Source organism: Theropithecus gelada, chromosome 19 (genome assembly GCF_003255815.1).
Source record: "Theropithecus gelada isolate Dixy chromosome 19, Tgel_1.0, whole genome shotgun sequence".
In the NCBI taxonomy this organism is placed as follows: Eukaryota; Metazoa; Chordata; class Mammalia; order Primates; family Cercopithecidae; genus Theropithecus; species Theropithecus gelada.
Window position 1 is genome coordinate 16837861 of NC_037687.1, and position 19456 is coordinate 16857316.

General features: G+C 58.8%; 1 protein-coding gene across 1 annotated transcript; it reads right to left on the minus strand.

Annotated features, from left to right (window-relative positions):
* Positions 1 to 544: 544 nt before the first annotated feature.
* NR2F6 (nuclear receptor subfamily 2 group F member 6) lies at positions 545 to 16532 on the minus strand. Its single transcript, XM_025368015.1, is given in 5 exon segments — positions 545 to 1307; positions 4142 to 4517; positions 4519 to 4709; positions 11252 to 11346; positions 15540 to 16532. Coding segments are annotated over 5 exon segments (1215 nt in total). The 5' UTR covers positions 15818 to 16532; the 3' UTR covers positions 545 to 1032.
* Between the last annotated feature and the right edge of the window lie 2924 nt (positions 16533 to 19456).

Genomic DNA, 19456 nt, shown 5'->3' on the forward strand with positions numbered 1-19456 from the left:
GCCCGAGCCATAGGGCCAGTTGAAGGTACTCCCCGACAGCAGCATGTCTCTGATCAGTGTCTCAATGGGCGTCTTCCCCACCAGGCGCATGAAGAACAGCTGGGAGATGAGGGAGGCAGGGACTGCGCGCACTCTAGCTCGGGTGAAAGAGCAAAACTCCATGGCAAAAAAAAAAAAAAACAAAAAAAAAAAACAGATTAAGAGCCAACCAAATAAAATAATTAAGTGAGGCTAGGCGCGGTGGCTCATGCTTGTAATCCCTGCACTATTGGAGGCCAAGGGCAGGGGTGGTGGATCACCTGAGGTCAGAAGTTCGAGACCAACCTGGTCAACATGGTGAAACCCCATCTCTACCAAAAATACAAAAAAAAATTAACTGAGCATTGTGGTGGGTGCCTGCAGTTCCAGCTACTGGGGAGGCTGAGGCAGGAGAATCGCCTGAACCTGTGAGGCAGAGGTTGCAGTGAGCCGAGATCACGCCACTGCGCTCCAGCCTGGGTGACGAAGTACGACTCTGTCTCAAAAAAAAAAAGACCAGGGAGGCTGTGCAGGTAGGAAATGTCTTTATTATTGGCCTTGACTGAGTCATCATGTAGTGTCTGACATAGATTACGTGTCCAGAGGATCTGCCTGGCACACGCTAGCTACCCCTGCCCACTGGAGCGGCCCCTCCGGCCCAGACGCCAGGCCTTTGTCCATCATGCCAGGGAAGCCTACCCTACCATCCCACAAGTTCATGCTTGGGGTGCCGAGGGACAAGGCTGTCCCAGGATTGGACCCTCCATCCCTTACCTCCATCCTGGCCAGGGGTCCTGGGGAGGACGAGGCTGAGGCCTGGATGATCAGTCTCTTTTTGGTTTCATGATCATTTAAAAAACAGAAAAGACAAACATTTCAGAGTCTTTAAAAAATAGAAGTCTGAGGAGAGAAGCCAGGGTCCTGGGCCCCGGGAGGCCCCTCGAGGCCTCAGCATTCCCTGTCCCTTGAGGTCTGTCTGCAGGCCTGGCCACAGCGCACGTGGCCCCGTCACGGTCACTGGCCCGAGCCATAGGGCCAGTTGAAGGTACTCCCCGACAGCAGCATGTCTCTGATCAGTGTCTCAATGGGCGTCTTCCCCACCAGGCGCATGAAGAACAGCTGGGAGATGAGGGAGGCAGGGACTGCGCGCAGGGCGGGCAGCCGCAGCAGCAGGCGCCCGAAGCGCTGGGGCTGGGACGGGTACTGCGCCCGCACATACTCCGTGAGGGCCACCTGCGCCTTCTCCTGCAGGCTCTCCACGTGGGCCGGGTCCGAGAGGCCACAGGCATCTAGGGGGACAAAGGTAAGTCAGGCAGGGTGGGAGACAGCCAGAGAACACAGGGCCCACAGGGGTGACTAGGGGCTACCACTTGCAACTGTGGGTAAGAACAGGGGGCTGGGCGTGATGGCTTACGGCCACAGTCCCAGCACTTTGGGAGGCCGAGGCAGGAGCATCATTTAAGGCCAGGATTTGAAACCAGCCTGGACGACACAGTGTGATCCCTTCTCTACAAAAACAAATTAGTTGGGGCCAGGCACGGTAGCTCACGCCTGTAATCCCAGCACTTTGGGAGGCTAAGGCAGGTGGATCACTTGAGGTCAGGAGTTCAAGACCAGCCTGGCCAACATGGTGAAACTCCATCTCTACTAATAATTAAGAATAATTAGGCCGGGCGCGGTGGCTCACGCCTGTAATCCCAGCACTTTGGGAGGCTGAGGCGGGCGGATCACAAGGTCAGGAGATCGAGACCACGGTGAAACCTCGTCTCTACTAAAAATACAAAAAATTAGCCGGGCGCGGTTGTGGGCGCCTGTAGTCCCAGCTACTCGGGAGGCTGAGGCAGGAGAATGGCGGGAACCCGGGAGGCGGAGCTTGCAGTGAGCTGAGATCCGGCCACTGCACTCCAGCCTGGGCGACAGAGCGAGACTCCGTCTCAAAAAAAAAAAAAAAAAAAAAAAAAAAAAAGAATAATTAGTCAGGCATGGTAGCGTGTGCCTGTAGTCCCACTACTCAGAAGGCTAATGGGAGGATCACTTGAGCCTGGGAGGCGGAAGTTGCAGTGAGCCAAGATCGTGCCACTGCACTCCAGCCTGAGCAACAGAGGGAGACCCTGTTTCTAAATAAATAAATAAAATTAGCCTGGTGTGATGGCACATGCCTCCCAAAGTGCTGGGATTACAGGCGTGAGCCACCGCACCCGGCCTAATTTTCTTCCTTTAAGATGAAGCCTCGGCCAAGGCAGGCAGATCACGAGGTCAGGAGATCCAGACCATCTTGGCTAACACAGTGAAACCCTGTCTCTACTTAAAAATGCAAAAAAAATTAGCCAGGCATGGTGGCAGGCACCTGAAGTGCCAGCTACTCGGGAGGCTGAGGCAGGAGAATGGCGTGAACCCGGGAGGTGGAGCTTGCAGTGAGCCAAGATCACGCCACTGCACTCCAGCCTGGGCGACAGAGTGAGACTCCGTCTCAAAAAAAAAAAAAAAAAAAAAAAGATGGAGTCTCACACTGTCCCCCAGGTAGAAGTGCAGTGGCACGATCTCACTGCAACCTCCGCCTCCGGGTTCAAGTGATCCTCCTGCCTTAACCTCACGAGTAGCTGGCATTACAGGCACTCTCCACCACACCCAGCTAATTTTTGTATTTTTACAGGTTTCGCTATGTTGGCCAGGCTGGTCTTGAACTCCTGATCTCAAGCAATCTCCCCACCTTGGTCTCTCAAAGTGCTGGGATTACAGAGCCAGGGGCCTGGCCAACGAGACAGGTTCTAAGGAAGCTCGCAGGGAAGGTGGGGCTGGGAAGGGAATTTGATGAGGAAGACAGAGCCCAGAAGGGCCTGTGGTGTGAGAGAATGTGGCAGCCTCTAGAGAGACCCAAGACAATGGGAAGCCAAGAAGAATCTTCTGGGAAAACAATCAATAAAGCCATATTTATTGATTTTCGAGACGCAGTCTCACTCTTGCGCAGGCTCGAGTGCAGTGTGGTAATCAGAGCTCACTGGAGCCTGGAACTCCTGGGCTCAAGCGATTCTCCCAACTCTGCTTCCCAAAGTGCCGTGGCTACAGGCCTGAGCCACCTTGTAAGACCAAAACCGTATTTATCAAATGAAAGCCACCTCCCAGAGTAGCCTGGATCTGGTTCCTAGCCCCAAAGATACCTCTGATGGGATCTAGAGGCTTCCAGTAGGTGAAAGAACTCCCAGGAGACACGCTGGAAAGATCTTTGTCTAAAGGCATGGTGGCACACGCCTGTAATCCTAGCACTTTGGGTGGCTGAGGCAGGACTGCTTGCGCCCAGTTCAAGACCAGCCTGGGCAACATGGTGAGACCATGTCTCTACAGAAAACTTTTAAAACAAAATTAGCCAGGAATGGTGGTGCACGCCTGTGGTCCCAGCTACTCAAGAGGCTGAGGTGGGAGGGAGGATTGCTCGAGCCCTGGAGTTCGAGGCTGCAGTGAACCGTGTTCGGACCATAGCCTGGGTGACAGGGTGAGACCCAGTCTCAAAAAATAGAAATACAAATAAAAAAATAAAGTGGGGAAAAAAAAAAAGCTGGCTGCACCACCAGTCCTGGAATACGATAGGGCTACCACTGCTCGATAGTTGATGGTTACGAAGGTTCTGGGGCTGCCCCGCCCCTCAATGGGAGGGGCCTCCGAGCCACGCCCCTACCCAGATCCCTACAATCCTGGCTACCTGCAGGTTGCCCTGAGAGCCCAGTAATCAGGCAGTGGGGGCCTGAGGGGGCGAGAAACAGGGGGTTAGGACCGTCCCTCCCACGTTCCCCCAACTTTGTGCTATCAGTGCTCACTGAGCATGAAGAGACCTTTGGTGAGGGAGTAGGGGGTCTCAGGGAGTCTGGGAACAGGAAGAGGGGTCTGGGGTCCGGGGTTCAGAGTTCTCCAAGAGTCTTGGAATCACGCAGTGGGGGTGTCACTGTGTCACACTGCTTACATCATCCCTCTATGGCCACCCATGAGCGTTCGCTCACGGCGCTTGCAGGGCGCCAGGCCTAGGCAGCGAGCGGGGCGCTATGGGGGCTGGAGTCTGGGTCTAGGCTGCCCTCCTCCTAACCTCCCTTGGGTCCCCCCATCCCGCGGCCCCCTTCGGAGCGTGACTCACCGGGCGTGAAGAGCGCGATGGCCTTGAGGCAGCCGTACTCAGCCGAGTCGACCTGCAGGCGGCCCAGCTTGTCCACCTGCTCCTGGAAGGCCCGCACCTGGTCCATGAAGGCCACCGCGCGCTCAGCGGCCATGGGCGCGGCGTGGAGGCCGGCGGCGGCCAGTAGCGGCGCCGTGTGCAGGGGCAGCGCCGCCTGCGCCGCGTTCAGCACGAAGAGCTCGCTCCAGCTCAGGCGCAGCAGCGCCACCTGGTCGGCCACCGGCAGCTCGGGGAAGAAGGGCGCGTGGCGCGCCCACTCCACGGTGCTGAAGAGCAGCCGCGCCGCCAGCTCGCACACGTTGTCGATGCCCAGCACCGCGCCTGCCGCGCCGCCCCCCTGCGCCGAAGCGTCCGGCCGCCGCAGGGTAGGGCTCAGCGCGCAGCAGCTGCGCGATCAGTTCGGACACCGGCTGCCCCGGGAAGAGGTCTCCGCCGCCCCCCACCGCCGCCAGCGCCGAGCCCGGGGGGCTGCCCGAGGAGGTGGCCACGGCGCCAGGCAGCGAGTGCGGGATGCGGCCGCGCTGCACCGCTGTGGGAGGCAGGGACAGGAGGGACATGCGGGCGGGAGGGGATGCGGGCGGCGAGGGGGGGGGCGGGGGGGGGGAAGGGGGGGGCCGCAGCAGGAAACGAGGGAGGGACAGGAGATGGGGGAGGGCGGGGCACAGAAGGCCGGGAGGAATGGAGATAGGAGATGGGGCAGACAGGAAGGGGAGCGAGGGGTATAGAGAGAGGAGAGGCACAGAAGAGAGGGGAAAGAACGAGGGGCCAAGTAGGTGCCCAGAGAGACACGGGGGGCGGGGCAGGTAGGGAAGGACAAGGTAGGAAAAGTAAGGAGAATAACGGGGAAGGGAGACAAAAGTCATTAAGGGGTCACTCAGGCCCTCCCCTCCAAAGCCCCCAGGCCCAGCCTTTCCCAGAACGCCTAACCCCACCCCATGGGCACCAGGCTGGTTAAAATCGGGGTCCAGGAGCCCCTGTCCAGGTCCAGCCACCACTCCCCACCCCCAGCTCCTGGGGACAAGGAGGAGCATCTAATAAACCTTTTGGAGCCTCCATCTGTTAGTCACGGGGTTCCCAGAGCTGAGGATGGGCCAAGGAGGACTTGGGGACCCTGGCCAGCCTGGTCCCCAAAGCAAGAAATCAATACCCACCCAGCACTAGCTGTCTATGGAGCGGGGATCATTTCTCTACCTTCCATCCCCTCCCCACCAGATGACGACCCCTGAGGGCCAGTCTGGGTCCCTGCAGAGGCCACAATGCAGGGAAGGTTTGGGGGGGACCCACAGTAGGGAGGTGTCCTGGGGGGGGCTGCAGTAGGTCCTCAGTAAACATTAGTCGCCATCAGTAGCCTTGCTTATGAAGCGGGGAGGCCCTGCTGCTGACTTGGGCACATGTCCGCAGTGAGCAGGTGGGTGAGAAAAGGGAAACTGAGGCACAAAGAGGCAGAGGGTTGGCCACGTGCCTGCCTGGCTTGTGCCACGGTGGGCAGGGTGGCAGGGCAGACTGGGCTGGTTGCCAGCAGACTAATTAATGAGCTTTAATGAGTTGGCATGCCCCATCTCATCACCTCCGTGAACTCCAGGTCAACTCTGTGTACAGCAAACACCAGAGGGGAATGCGGGCAGAATCCGGGGGCGAACAGCGCTGAGCGGAGAAGCCGGGACCTGGGTTGAAGCCCGCTCCAAGGGGTCCCTGAGTCTAAGTCAACTGTCAAATGAGGACAGGCGGACGAGGCCCAAAAGTGGTTCCCCGGTCCTCCAGGGAGCTTCTTCCCCCTTTGCTCACTGGGTTGTGAGCAGCCACCACTCCCTCACATGGCCACATTCCCACCCCAGGGCCTATGGACTTTTTCTTTTTCCCCTCCCTCCCGCTCTCCCTTCCTTCTTTCCTTTCCTTTATTCCTCTCTCTCTTTCTTTTTGAGATGGAGTTCTACTCTGTCACCAGGCTGGAGTGCAGTGGCATGATCTCGGCTCACTGCAGCCTCCAACTCCCGGGTTCAAGTGATTCTCCTGCCTCAGCCTGCCGAGTAGCTAGGATTACAGGCACCTGCCACCACGCCCTGCTAATTTTTGTAGTTTTAGCAGAGACGGGGTTTCACCATGTTGGCCAGGATGGTCTCAATCTCCTGACCTCGCGACCTACCCGCCTCGGCCTCCCAAAGTGCGGGGATTACAGGCGTGAGCCACCGCGCCCAGCTGACCTTTGCACTTTCTGTTCACTCCTCCCCAAACCACTCTCCAGCTCTTTAGCCCAGACTGTGGAGGTTCAAATCCCAATCACAACTCTGTTGCTCTCTTGACAGATGGCCTCACCAATCTGCTGTGTGCCTCAGTTTCCTCATCTGTAGAATGCAGACAGTGGCTCCCATTTGCAAGCCCAGCACTTTGGGAGGCTGAGGCTTGAGCCCAGGAGTTCGAGACCAGCCTGGGCAACATAGCGAGACCCCATCTCTACAAAAAATTAAGAAATTAGCCGAGCATGGTAGCGAACGCCTATAATTGCAGCTACTCAGGAGGCTGAGGTGGGAGAACCACTTCATCCCAGGAGTTTAAGGCTGCAGTGAGCTATGATCACACCCCTGCACTCCAGCCTGGGTGACAGAGTGAGACCCTGTCTCAAAAAATGATGTCACCAATCACTGAATTAAATGAGAATCGATGTAACTTAAAATAATGCCTGCCACATAGGAAGGGCTAAATAGATGGTAATTCAAGCCAAGGACCATTTATTGAACACCTACTGTGTACCAAGCCCTGGTCTAGGCGCTGGGGAACAAGATAGACAAAAATACCTGCCCACAGGGAATGGACATTCTGGGTGTAAGCAAATTATAGAACAAGGGAGGGCTGGGCGCGGTGGCTCACGCCTGTAATCCCAGCACTTTGGGAGGCCGAGGCGGGCAGATCCAGAAGTCGGGAGATCGAGACCATCCTGGCTAACACAGTGAAACCCCGTCTCTACTAAAAATACAAAAAATTAGCCGGGCCTGGTGACACATGCCTGTAATCCCAGCTACTCAGGAGGCTGAGGCAGGAGAATCACTTGAACTCGGGAGGCGGAGGAGCTTGCAGTGAGCTGAGATGGCGCCACTACACTCCAGCCTGGCAGAGCGAGACTCCCTCTCAAAAACAAAACAAAAAAAGAACAAGGCAGGCCGGGCGCGGTGGCTCAAGCCTGTAATCCCAGCACTTTGGGAGGCCGAGGCGGGTGGATCACGAGGTCAGGAGATCGAGACCATCCTGGCTAACATGGTGAAACCCCGTCTCTACTAAAAATACAAAAAACTAGCCGGGCGTGGTGGCGGGCGCCTGTAGTCCCAGCTACTTGGAGGCTGAGGCAGGAGAATGGCGTGAACCTGGGAGGCGGAGCTTGCAGTGAGCCGAGATCGCGCCACTGCACTCCAGCCTGGGTGACACAGCGCGAGACTCCGTCTCAAAAAAAAAAAAAAAAAAAAAGAACAAGGCAGATGGCGTCAAATACAGGGGGATCAGGAGGGCTTCCCTGAGGAGGTGATGTTTGAGCAAACCTTGAAGGCAAGGTTAGGGAGGGAGCCATGTACAGATCTGGAAAAAGCGCACTCCAGGCAGAGGGAACAGCACGTGCAAAGGCCGCGAGGCAGGACTGTGGTTAAAGCATGAGCTGTCGGCCGGGCGCCGCGGCTCAAGCCTGTAATCTCAACACTTTGGGAGGCCGAGGCGGGCGGATCATGAGGTCAGGAGATCCAGGCCATCCTGGCTAACACGGTGAAACCCCGTCTCTACTAAAAAATACAAAAAACTAGCCGGGCGAGGTGGCGGGCACCTGTAGTCCCAGCTACTTGGGAGGCTGAGGCAGGAGAATGGCGTAAACCCGGGAGGCGGAGCTTGCAGTGAGCCGAGATCCCGCCGCTGCACTCCAGCGTGGGGGACAGAGACTCCGTCTCAAAAAAAAAAGCATGAGCTGTCATCATACATATTTCCACCCGAGGCTTTTGGAGACTTCTGGCGAGGCTGTTTGCTCTGAGGCCATGACTTGAGATATATAAGGATTTCAGGTAAAATAGACAAGTAGAGGCAAAATCCATGTTGTGGGGGCAGGGCCAAGAAAGTTACCCCCAAACTTAAAGGGGCCACAGGGAGGGATCAGTTTTAAAAGAAAGCTCCTCAGCTTCCTCTCTCAGCTTCTCCCACCAAGGCCTAGACAAAAAACAACAGCTTTAGGCCAAGTATGGTGGCTCATTCCTGTAATCCCAGTAGTCTGGGAGGCGAAGGTGGGAGGATCACTTAAAGCCAGGAGTTCGAGACCAGCCTGGGCCACATAGTGGGACCCTGTCTCTAGAAAATAAATTTAAAAAGTGGCTGGGTGGGGTGGCTCATGCCTATAATCCGAGCACTTTGGGAGGCTGAGGCGAGCAGATCACCTGGGGTCAGGAGTTCGGAGACTCCAGCCTGACCAACATGGTGAAACCCCATCTCTATTTATTTATTTATTTATTTATTTATTTATTTATTTATTTATTTATTTGAGACGAAGTCTTGCTCAGTCGCCCAGGCTGGAGTGCGGTGGCGTGATCTCGGCTCACCGCAAGCTCCGCCTCCCGGGTTCACACCATTCTCCTGCCTCAGCCTCCTGAGTAGCTGGGACTACAGGTGCCCACCACCACACCCGGCTAATTTTTTTGTATTTTTAGTAAAGACGGGGTTTCACCGTGTTGACCAGGATGGTCTCGATCTTCTGACCTTGCGATCCGCCCGCCTCGGCCTCCCAAAGTGTTGGGATTACAGGCTTGAGCCAACGCACCCGGCCAACCCCATCTCTATTAAAACTACAAAAATTAGGCCGGGTGCGGTGGCTCATGCCTGTAATTCCAACACTTTGGGAGGCCCAGGCAGGCGGATCACGAGATCAGGAGATCAAGACCATCCTGGCCAACATAGTGAAACTCCATCTCTAGGCCGGGCGCGGTGGCTCAAGCCTGTAATCCCAACACTCTGGGAGGCCGAGACGGGCGGATCACGAGGTCAGGAGATCGAGACTAGCCTGGCTAACACGGTGAAACCCCGTCTCTACTAAAAAAATACAAAAAACTAGCCGGGCGAGGTGGCGGGCGCCTGTAGTCCCAGCTACTGGGGAGGCTGAGGCAGGAGAATGGCGTAGACCCGGGAGGCGGAGCTTGCAGTGAGCTGAGATCTGGCCACTGCACTCCAGCCTGGGCGACAGAGCGAGACTCCGTCTCAAAAAAAAAAAAGAAACTCCATCTCTATTAAAAATACAGGCCGGGTGCGGTGGCTCAAGCCTGTAATCCCAGCACTTTGGGAGGCCGAGACGGGTGGATCACGAGGTCAGGAGATTGAGACCATCCTGGCTAATACAGTGAAACCCCGTCTCTACTAAAAAATACAAAAAACTAGCCGGGCGATGTGGCGGGCGCCTGTAGTCCCAGCTACTTGGGAGGCTGAGGCAGGAGAATGGCGTAAACCCAGGAGGTGGAGCTTGCAGTGAGCTGAGATCCGGCCACTGCACTCCAGCCTGGGTGACAGAGCGAGACTCTGTCTCAAAAACAAACAAACAAACAAACAAACAAAAAAACAAAAAAAAAACAAAAATTAGCCGGGCATGGTGGCGTATCCCTGTAATTCCAGCTACTGAGGAGGCTGAAGCAGGAGAATCGCTTGAACCAGGGAGTCGGAGGTTGCAGTGAGCCGAGATCCAGCCACAGCACTCCAGCCTGGCAACAGAGCGAGACTCCGTCTCAAAAACAAACCAAAACAAAATACAAAAATTAGCTGGGCGTGTTGGCCTGCATCTGTAGTTCCAGATACTCAGGAGGCAGAGGCAGGACAATGACTTGAACCCGGGAGGCAGAGGCTGCAGTGAACTGAAATCACACCACTGCACTCCAGCCTAGAAGATGGAGTGAGACTCCATCTCAAAATAAAATAAATAAAATAAAATATAAAATAAAGAAAAAAAAATTTCAAAGCAAGAGAGGCTCAGGTTAGACACTAGAAAGAACTGCCAGCCTGGCCCACGACGCAGTCCCCAGAGGAACCTGAAACCCAGCACAGGAGATCTCGTCCAATAGGCTAGTTTTTTGTTTTTTTTGTTTTTTTTTTTGAGACGGAGTCTCACTGTCGCCCAGGCTGGAATGCAGTGGTGCGATGTCGGCTCACTGCAAGCTCCGCCACCGGGGTTCACACCATTCTCCTGCCTCAGCCTCCGGAGTAGCTGGGACTACAGGCGCCCGCCACCACGCCCAGCTAATTTTTTATGTTCTTAGTAGAGACGGGGTTTCACCGTGTTAGCCAGGATGCTCTCGATCTCCTGACCTCGTGATCCGCCCTCCTCAGCCTCCCAAAGTGCTGGGATTACAGGCGTGAGCCACCAATAGGCTAGATTCTATTCCTGAACCCCAGAAATCCATATGGAAATCTCTGGGTTCTACTTGAATTCTAAGGGGGTTTGGCAGAGTTCTAGGCCCACTGGCCCAGAATATGCCCATCCACCCAGGTTCCCTGAGCAGAGACAGCTGGGCCTCACTCTTGCTCCCAGTGCCCCGGGTCAGGAGAAAGGGTAAGCTGCCCTTTGCCTTAATCAGGCAGAGTTCCTGCCTTGGGCAAACAACAAGCATGGGTGAAGGGTGGAGGAGAAGCAAATCAAATAAAAAAAAAAAAACCACACACACACATCCTTGTTCAGAAAGCAATGGCCACGCTAGCAGACAAGAGGTCACCAAGGTGTCAGGGCCAGGGAACTGGCCTCTGAGGCCGGACTCGGGGGTAACTGGGGAGGGGAGCTCCTTCAAGAGAATGGGGCTGGGGAAAGTCCCTTGTGGGGCGTCCCTGGCCTCTTCAGCTCCACGGCAGCAACCAGGGGGCCAGGGATCCTAATTGGATTCCTCCAGCCTAGGGCCAGACCACAGCCCACTGGATCAAGGGATCAGTGGTAATGAGGTTAGCAGGCGCTGGGCCCCACCCCCTGAGGCACCTAGACCCCTGTGAAAGGGAGGGAAAAAGGGAGGAAGAAGCTGTTTGTTCACCCCAGCCCTAGCTGCTGTGATCGTCCCCAGTGTGTCCCCAGTGTGTACTCACCCTCCTTCCTCATGCCCACCCGGAAGCACTTCTTGAGACGGCAGTACTGGCACTGGTTCCGGTGGTGCTGGTCGATCTGGCAGTCACGGTTAGACCTGGGGGCACACAGAGGCCAGGGCTCCATGAGACCCCCATGTCCTCCTCCCCCAACCAGCCTATGAGCTGCCTTTGGAGGCTGCCCCTCAGAAATACTAGTAGGGGCCCTCTAGACTGGGAAGGTAGCCCCGAAGGGGTACAGGAGCTCAGCTTGCAGGTCTGCAAAGCAGACAGGATAACCTGGATGGGTGGTGATGGATGAAGCGGAATCTGTGGAAAAGCAGATGAGCACCCCAGGGAGGGCACATTGGCACTGGGTTTTGAAGGATGAATAGGAGTTCTCCAGGTGACTGGAGGGGTGATCCCAGAGACAGAGTATAGCCAGAGCAAAAGGGCTGAAATACACAAATATGGAGGCCTAAAGGGTTTCATTTTATTTGGTCACTGTCAGGCTGAGCAGGGTCACTGTCCCCAAAATGATGTGAAGGCAGAGACGACATGGTCAGAAAGCTAGGCTTTGTGAGTTAACTAGGGGTCAGGCCAGAGGCTAGTGGTCTGTGGGGCCCCTGCATTATCACCCGCACAAAGCCTACACCAATGAATCAGTAAGTAAACAAAGTCACTCGGGTCCTCCGCCCTGAAGGCCCCACTGCTGTGCTCTTCTGGGAGGACCACCCAACCCCTATGCAAGCTCGAGATTCTCCTGGTCAGCCCTCAGTGAATACCACTGCCTCTTGCAGGGATGAGACAGGTGGCCCCACCCTGGAGGAGGTGAGCTCCCCGTCCTGGGTCAGCCCCAAGCAGGAAGGTCCAGGCCTTATTCTTCAAATGTCCCCAGAACCTTCTCCCCTTGGCCCATTCCCTTGGACTCCCCTGGTCTCTTGCCACGGGGAGCTGGGGGCTCTCCAAGACCTGGGCCTGGAGCGACTACCTGTGGGGTCCCAGCTGGGGACACCCAGGGGATACGCAGAGACAGTCACAGAGTAGAACCCTCACTTAAGGGAATTAAACAGATGCATCTCTGTGGTAGCTCACGCCTGTAATCCCAGCACTTTGGGAGGCGGAGGAGGGTGGATCACCTGAAGTCAGTTCAAGACCAGCCTGGCCAACATGGTGAAACCCCATCTCTACTAAAAATACAAAAATGAGCTGGGCGTGGTGGCGCATGCCTGTAATCCCAGCTACTTGGGAGGCTGAGGAAGGAGAATCGCTTGAACTGGGTAGGTGGAGGTTGCAGTGAGCCAAGATTGACCCACTGCATTCCAGCCTGGGCGACAGAGTGAGACTCTGCCTCAAAAAAAAAAGAAAAAAAAAAAAAGGCTGGATGCGGTGGCTCACGCCTGTAATCCCGGCACTTTGGGAGGTTGAGGCAGGCGGATCACTTGAGGTTGGGAGTTTAAGACCAGCCTGAACAACATAGAGAAAACCTGTCTCTACTAAAAATACAAAATTAGCCAGGCGTGGTGGCACATGCCTGTAATTCCAGCTATTTGGGAGGCTGAGGCAGGAGAACCGCTTGAACCCAGGAGGCAGAGGTTGCAGTGAGCCGAAATCGCACCACTACACTCCAGCCTGGGCAACAAGAGTGAAACTCCATGTCAAAAACAAAACAAAAACCAGATGAATCTCAGCTGCAGACACCCAGCCCCACCCCTCAGGTGGTGACTGCCCCATTGAGCCTTGGTTTCCTCATCTGAAAATGGGAGGCCAGATACCGCCCTATATGGGATGGACTGGGTCAGAGGGGTTCACGGGGGACAGTGTCAAGACCCAGACCCCAGGCGAGGAACCCAACTTAGGAAAGCTGAGGCTCTGAGCCCATCTCCCCAACACCCCCCTCCTCCCCTAACCCCCAACCACTGCCTGGGTCCCGCAGCACCAGCCGCTGAGCCCCTGGGAAGAGGCCCCACTAGGGCAGAGGGAGCTCAGGCAGAACCAGAACAAAGCCCAGCCGCAGGGTGGTGGGAGGATCCAGGGCAGCCGGGTGGAAACGGCCTGGCCTGGGGCGGCCCTGCAGGCAGGGAGAGGCCCGGCTCAGGGGCCCCTGACCTCAGGGGAGGCCCTGAACCTTCTGTATCAACTTCCCCTGACCTCAGGGGAGGCCCTGAACCTTCTGTATCAACTTCCCCAGCTGTAGAATTGGGACAGATCCGTCCCTCCAAGGAGGGAAGCAGTTAAGTTCTTCCTGTTATCCCACCTAAAGAGTGCATGCTTTTTTTGCCCAACCCCATGGCCCAACTCAGCTTCCTCCCTGAGCTTCTGACCTCCAGTCCAATTTGATCAGAGCCCTCCCCTGCTCACACACCCTCCAAGGCTCCCCATCACCCTCAGCCAGCATTTCAGGCCCACCTGGCTATGATTTCTCCCATGGCTGCGCGGTCCCCTCTTACAGCACAGCTCCCCCAGTCTGCCACTAAATGTTTTGTCTGGGCCACACACTGGCATGCCCCTGTGGCCTTTCTTCCACCTGCCAACTCCATGCTTCAAGGCTCATGTCCCCTAGCCTCCTCCAGGCAGGGCCTCTGCTGTCTCCCTGGGACCCCAGATCCCGCAGGCTTGGGGCATCTGTCTCATTGTGTCTCCTCCAGACTGGGGGCTTCTCAGGAGCTAGACTTGGAGCTGGGGTCTCTCTGCAGGGGCTGGCATCAAACCACCCAGGATGGGCCCCAGCGAGACCCTGCTAAATCCATCTGAAGCTCAGAATGGAATGGTGACTTCACCAGGTCACACAACTCACACAGCACAAACCTGCCAGCTCCAAGCAAGGCCCCCCCAATCCCCGCCGAAACTGGTGCTCCCTGACCCCACCCTCAGGAAGCCCCTGGGACCCCAAAACTGCCTGAGCCCCCTCCCTTCCCCTCCCTAAAGACATGACGGGAGAGAAGGCGGTTTTCCAGCAGCAAGAATGAGGCCAAAGTCTAGTGGCCCAGTTTGTGCTGGAGGAGGGAGCAAGGCAGCTCTGCCACACATGGTCACACCAGGCCAGCCCTGACCCGGGACCTGGGGTCAAACTCCACCCGCGGGTACCTGAGGCCCTATTTGGTGGCCTCAGCCAACAAGCCTTCCATCAGCCGTTCTCCCTGGGGGCACCCCGATCCGAACTCAGCGGTCCCCTACCTGGTCCCACAGTTCCCCCCTGCAAAGCCCCAACTCGGGCAGGGTCCCTCCATGTCCAACGCAAAGCAGGCACCAGGACCTCTTTCTGGGCCTTTGGGCCTCTGTTTTGTGCAGCTGGGAAATAAGACCGTCTAGACCGGCTCTACAGACACCCTGCATGTTCCTGGGGTGCAGAGTAGGGGCTTATAAACGGACAGATCGGATGCTCGCCCGGGAACAGTGAGAAAAGAACTCCCGGGCTGGACAACCCCGATCGCTTTCCCTGGGGACCTTCCGCCAGAACAGCTAGAAAGGCCACGCCCTGCCAGAGAGGTCTCCGACCTGGGACAGCCCAGCGATCCTGCTCGGAAACGTTTCACTCCCTGCCCGTCTCAGAGACACCCAAAGTTTAAGGGATTTTTCCAGGAGCCTCAGGTCTGCACCCACCCCTGGGGGAGGGGGACGTTTCAGTCAATTCCGGTGGCCCTGCCGGCCTTCCAGTGGCGATTTCCGGTGACCCAAGGCTCCGAGTGAGCCCAGAGGGGTTCCCCGGGATGGGCAAGGCCAGCTCCCACCCCCACCCCCACCGCTGGGCCCCTCACTCGAAGAAGACCGCCCCGTGCCACCCCAGCCTCCTTCCGTCTGCCGCCTCCGTAGCCACAGCGACTTTGGAAGTGATATTTGACCCCAAGGGCGCGCCGTATCGATCCGCGCGGCCGCAGACAATGGCCCCTGGACGCTGCGAGCTCCACGGTCCAAGTTCCACGGTCGATTCCCTCGAGGGCATCCCGCGCGCTGGGATCCCCGAGAACGGGTGCCCTGGGGTTGGGCTGCCACCCCTGACAGCACCCCTACCCCCACCCCAGCGCGGAGATGACCCCTCCCCAGAGAAAAGCAGGGGGGAAGGAGAAGCAAGTAACTGGGGCAAGAGCCTCCAGGGACCACCTGATGGGGGGGAACCTGCAATGATGCAGCGCCGACTGTATACACAATCCCAGCCATGGAATGCGGGAGGCGGGTGCTGTGCCCCTATCTCAGAGGGGGCAGTGGAGGCCCAGGGAAGGTCAGCGCCAGGCCCAAGGTGACCGAGCAGGTCAGAGGCCCGCCCCAGGCCGGGGCGGGGTGCACGGCGGCGGCGCGCGGATGGGGGGCTCACCGGCAGGTGTAGCTGAGGTTGCGGCGGATGCTCCGCTTGAAAAAGCTCTTGCAGCCCTCGCAGGTGAAGACACCGTAATGCTTGCCGCTCGACTTGTCCCCGCACACCACGCAGTCCACCTGCAGCCCCGGCCGCTCCTCGTCGCCCGGCTCGGCGTCGCTGGCGGCACCGGTGGGGGAGGCCGAGTCGTCCTCGGCTGCGCGCGGGTAGCCGCCCGCCTTGTCCACGCCGTTCGTGTCGCCGCCGGGGCCGCCCCAGCCGCCGGTCACCATGGCCATAGCCCCAGGACAGCGGGGCCGGGGCGCCCCCTCCGCGCTCTTCCCTCCGGGCACCCCTCTCGGCCCGGGGGACCCTACGCTGCGCGCATCCGGCCCCGGCGCACGGGGGACACGGGCTGCACCCCCCAAAAAAGTTTTGCAGCAACTTCCTGCGGCCGGTCCGCGCGCCCGGGCGGAACTGGTCGGGCCGGTTCCAGGCCAACTTTCCCACGCGTGCGCGGGGCCGGGCCCGGGGCCGGGAGGGGCGCGCTAGAGGCGAGGGCCGGGGGCCCAAAGGACTCGCGTCCCGCCGCCCTGGGGCCCCGGCGGGGGCGCGCGGGCCATGGCCCGGCCCGAGCCGCGCAGGGGGCGTCCTCCGGCCTGGCCGCCGCTCGCCCGGGGGCTGCGGCCAACTCAGCGGGCCGCCATCCGAGCGCGGGAGGCCGGGGGGAAAGTTTGGCCGCAAGTTGCGCGGCCGCCCGTGACGGGGGGGGAGGGGCGGCGGGTGCGCGCCGGGGCCGGTCGCCGCGCCCCCTGGGTCCTCCGGCGCCCGCGGCTGCCGCTCCGGGCCTGCAGGGCCGCTGGGCCGGCGCCTCTGGAGCTGCCGCCCCCGCTGCGGCCGCTCCCGCCTGGCCTGGGCCTGCGCCTGAGCCCGAGCCTCGCTCTCGCCGCCGCCACTGCCGCCGACCCCGCGCGCCGGCCTCGCGCTGCGGCCGGTTTGACACACAGCGTTCCATTCGCGGGGCGGGCGGGGGGCGGGGGCGGGGGCAGGGGCGCGCGCCGCGGGCTGGGGGCGGGCGCTCGTTGCCCCGGCGACGGCCGCCCTTATAAGGGCATGGGTGGCCGCGCGCGGCGCCGGGCGAACGGGCCGGCGGGAGGGACGGGGGCCGAGCGCGAGGCCGCGGGGCCTGACCCTCCTCCGCCTCCCTCTGCCCCTCCCCCCTGCACCCCCGCCCTCGCCCTCGCCCGGCTCCAGCCTTAACCCCTGCGGGGCCGCGGCGGGAGCCTGAACCGCGCCTGCCCTCTGCCCTTCCTCGAGCCTCACCAAGATGTCTCTCCAAGGCCCTCCCCTCCACCTCTGGCCTTGGACGTTGGGTCGCTCGATCACCCTCGAGGCGCCCCTCGGAACCTCCCCCCACCCCACCGTTCCCGGCAAAGCAATGATGGGGGGCCAGTGGCACCCGGGGGGGGGCACGCCCCTGCGCAAGACACACGGGCGCATGAGACACACACGCGCGCGCGCGCACACACACACACACACACACACACACATCCTAGATTGTGTTTGCTTCCTCTTCCAGAAAGTCGCCGCGTCTGACCCCCAACCCACCCTTTCTCTGCTCGGGTTAACACCTGGTGCCCGGAATCTCCAGGGGGAAGGGATGTTGTGGTCTGAGACCGGCTGGCCGGGGCCGCGAGGTCAGGGGGCCCCTCTGCAGAATTTCTGGCCTCCGGGGGCAGGGCGCCCACCCGCCCCGCGCGGCTGGAGGCGACAGGCATGCCCACCACCGCTGCCGGGGGCCTGCCCCTTTTCCCTTTTAATTTCCTTTTCTTTCTGTGCTTTGCAGAAAGGGCTTGGCCTGGCGGCCGGCTGGACTGCAGATGTCTCTTCCAGGCGCCCTGAAGCCTCGCAGCTGCCGCCACCTCCAACTCACCCCATCCCCCAGAACCGGGGCTGGGGCCCGCCTGACCAGCATTTATTAAGCACCCTTTGTATGCGAAGTCCGGGCTGGCGAGCTGGAAAAACCCGAGCCTCTGGCTCTGGACAGGTTAACCTTTAACCGGCTGGAAAAGCTGTTCCAGGAGTGACCTTTCACCTCGGAGTCTTGCGGCCCCAGCCACCCAGACTGTGGTCCCACCCCACCCTGAGCCCAGAGCTGGACACCAGAGCATGCAGCTGGGCCTCTGAGAGCTCCGGCCAGGACTGTGCCCTCTGCGCACCTCCTCCTCTGCCTCCCAGAGCCCTGATGAGACTTGAAGAATTGCCCTCCCTGGAGTAGGGGGAAAGATGCTTAGAGATCTCCCAACACTTAAAAAGAAACTGAGGTTCTGGGAGAGCCATGCACACCCAGCCCTGGGCCTCTCGACCTGTTCCAGGGACGTTCTGGCTGCCTGCAAGGTGGAGGAGGAGGCGTTAGTAAATACAGAAAGCAGGAAGGACTAGGATTAGACATGAGCAAGGACTTCCCGTGGGTCTAGAGTCGGGTTCTGCCTACAGCCTGATGTAATCCCTGCTGGGAGAGAGGAAGGCGTGGGTGGGCAGAGAAGACCCTTTGGTTCTGAGGCTGCATGGGAATGCGACTGGTAATTTGTGAGGACAGGGATCCTAGGCCCCTTGCCTGGACCTGCTAGGATGTTTGGTGGGGAGCACTGGGGTGGAGGTCTCACCGAAGGGTTTGAAAAGAGACTTCGATGAGAGACAGACAGGCGCTGTGGCTCCCGCCTGTAATCCCAGCACTTTGGGAGGCCGAATCAGGAGGATCTCTTGAGGCCAGGAGTTAAAGACCAGCCGGTGCAATAAAATGAGACTTGTCTTGAGCCCAGGTGTTCAAGGCTGCAGTGGGTTATAATCACGTCACTCCACTCCAGCCTGAGCAAGACCCTGTCTCACAAAAAAAAAAAAAAAGAAGAGGGAGGGAAGACTCAAGGAATCGGAGGATTGTGAAGGGGAAGGAGCAGAGAACTAGGTTTGAGGGAGACAAGTCTTTCGAGGGGGCTGAGGGCTGGGTGGGAGATGGGTGAAGAAAGACCACCGTGCAGATCCAGGAAACTCCAGTAGTACCAGTCCCAAAGGCTGCCCCACCCCCTCACAGTAGCCTGGCCACCCCTGTGCCTCCTGGGACCTGCCTGGGGGTGGATCGAGGTTCTACTCCGCCTCCCTGACCCCTGCCCGCGGCCCCGCGGTAACATTTGACCTTGTGGCGGCCGCAAACTGGGGACAAAGGGGCCTAGGCCCATCTGCTGAGGGAGCACCGGTGGGAATGGCCAGATCCTACTGGGGCAGCCTGGGAACCTGTCCCCCCCCGACTGCCACATGTGACCTTGGCTCCCTTTGCCCCCTCCACAGGCAACTACCTGGTGGGACCAAGAACACAGGTAGGTCTTAGACTCTGGGGGTCGGCGGGATACAGAGAAGAAATTCAGCTTCTCTGCCCCACCCCAAAACGAGCAAGGTGGTCTGCCTCCATTTCCCTGCTTTTTTCAAAGTTGGCCCAAGTCCAGGAACAGCGTGTAGGTCGGAAGGTCACTAGCCCCAGACCTCGCTGGAGGGGACTGTGCTCCCTACTATACTTCTTGTTCTGTTTCTGGGGTCAGGTTGACTGGATTCGAGTCCAGACTGCTGACTGGCACTGACCTCAGGCTGGCGTGGTCCTGCCCTGGGAGAGGCGGTGAACACACCTGCACAGGTGAGGCGTGGAGCACCCACCCCCAAGGCTGGGAATGAAAACCTTTCTAATCCCCATCTTGGGTTTCAGCTGCTGCCCCGAAGGGGGACAGCTGGCCACTAATCCAAGCCTGGCTGGGTCACTCCAAGCTCCCCTTTCCCGGACTCAGCCAGTTCTGGTATGGAGGGGCGGGGAGATGTGGCTTATGCAAATGACGTGCTAATCCATTGCCTGCTATTAACCTGACACTTCCCACAGCTCCTGGGCCCCCAGG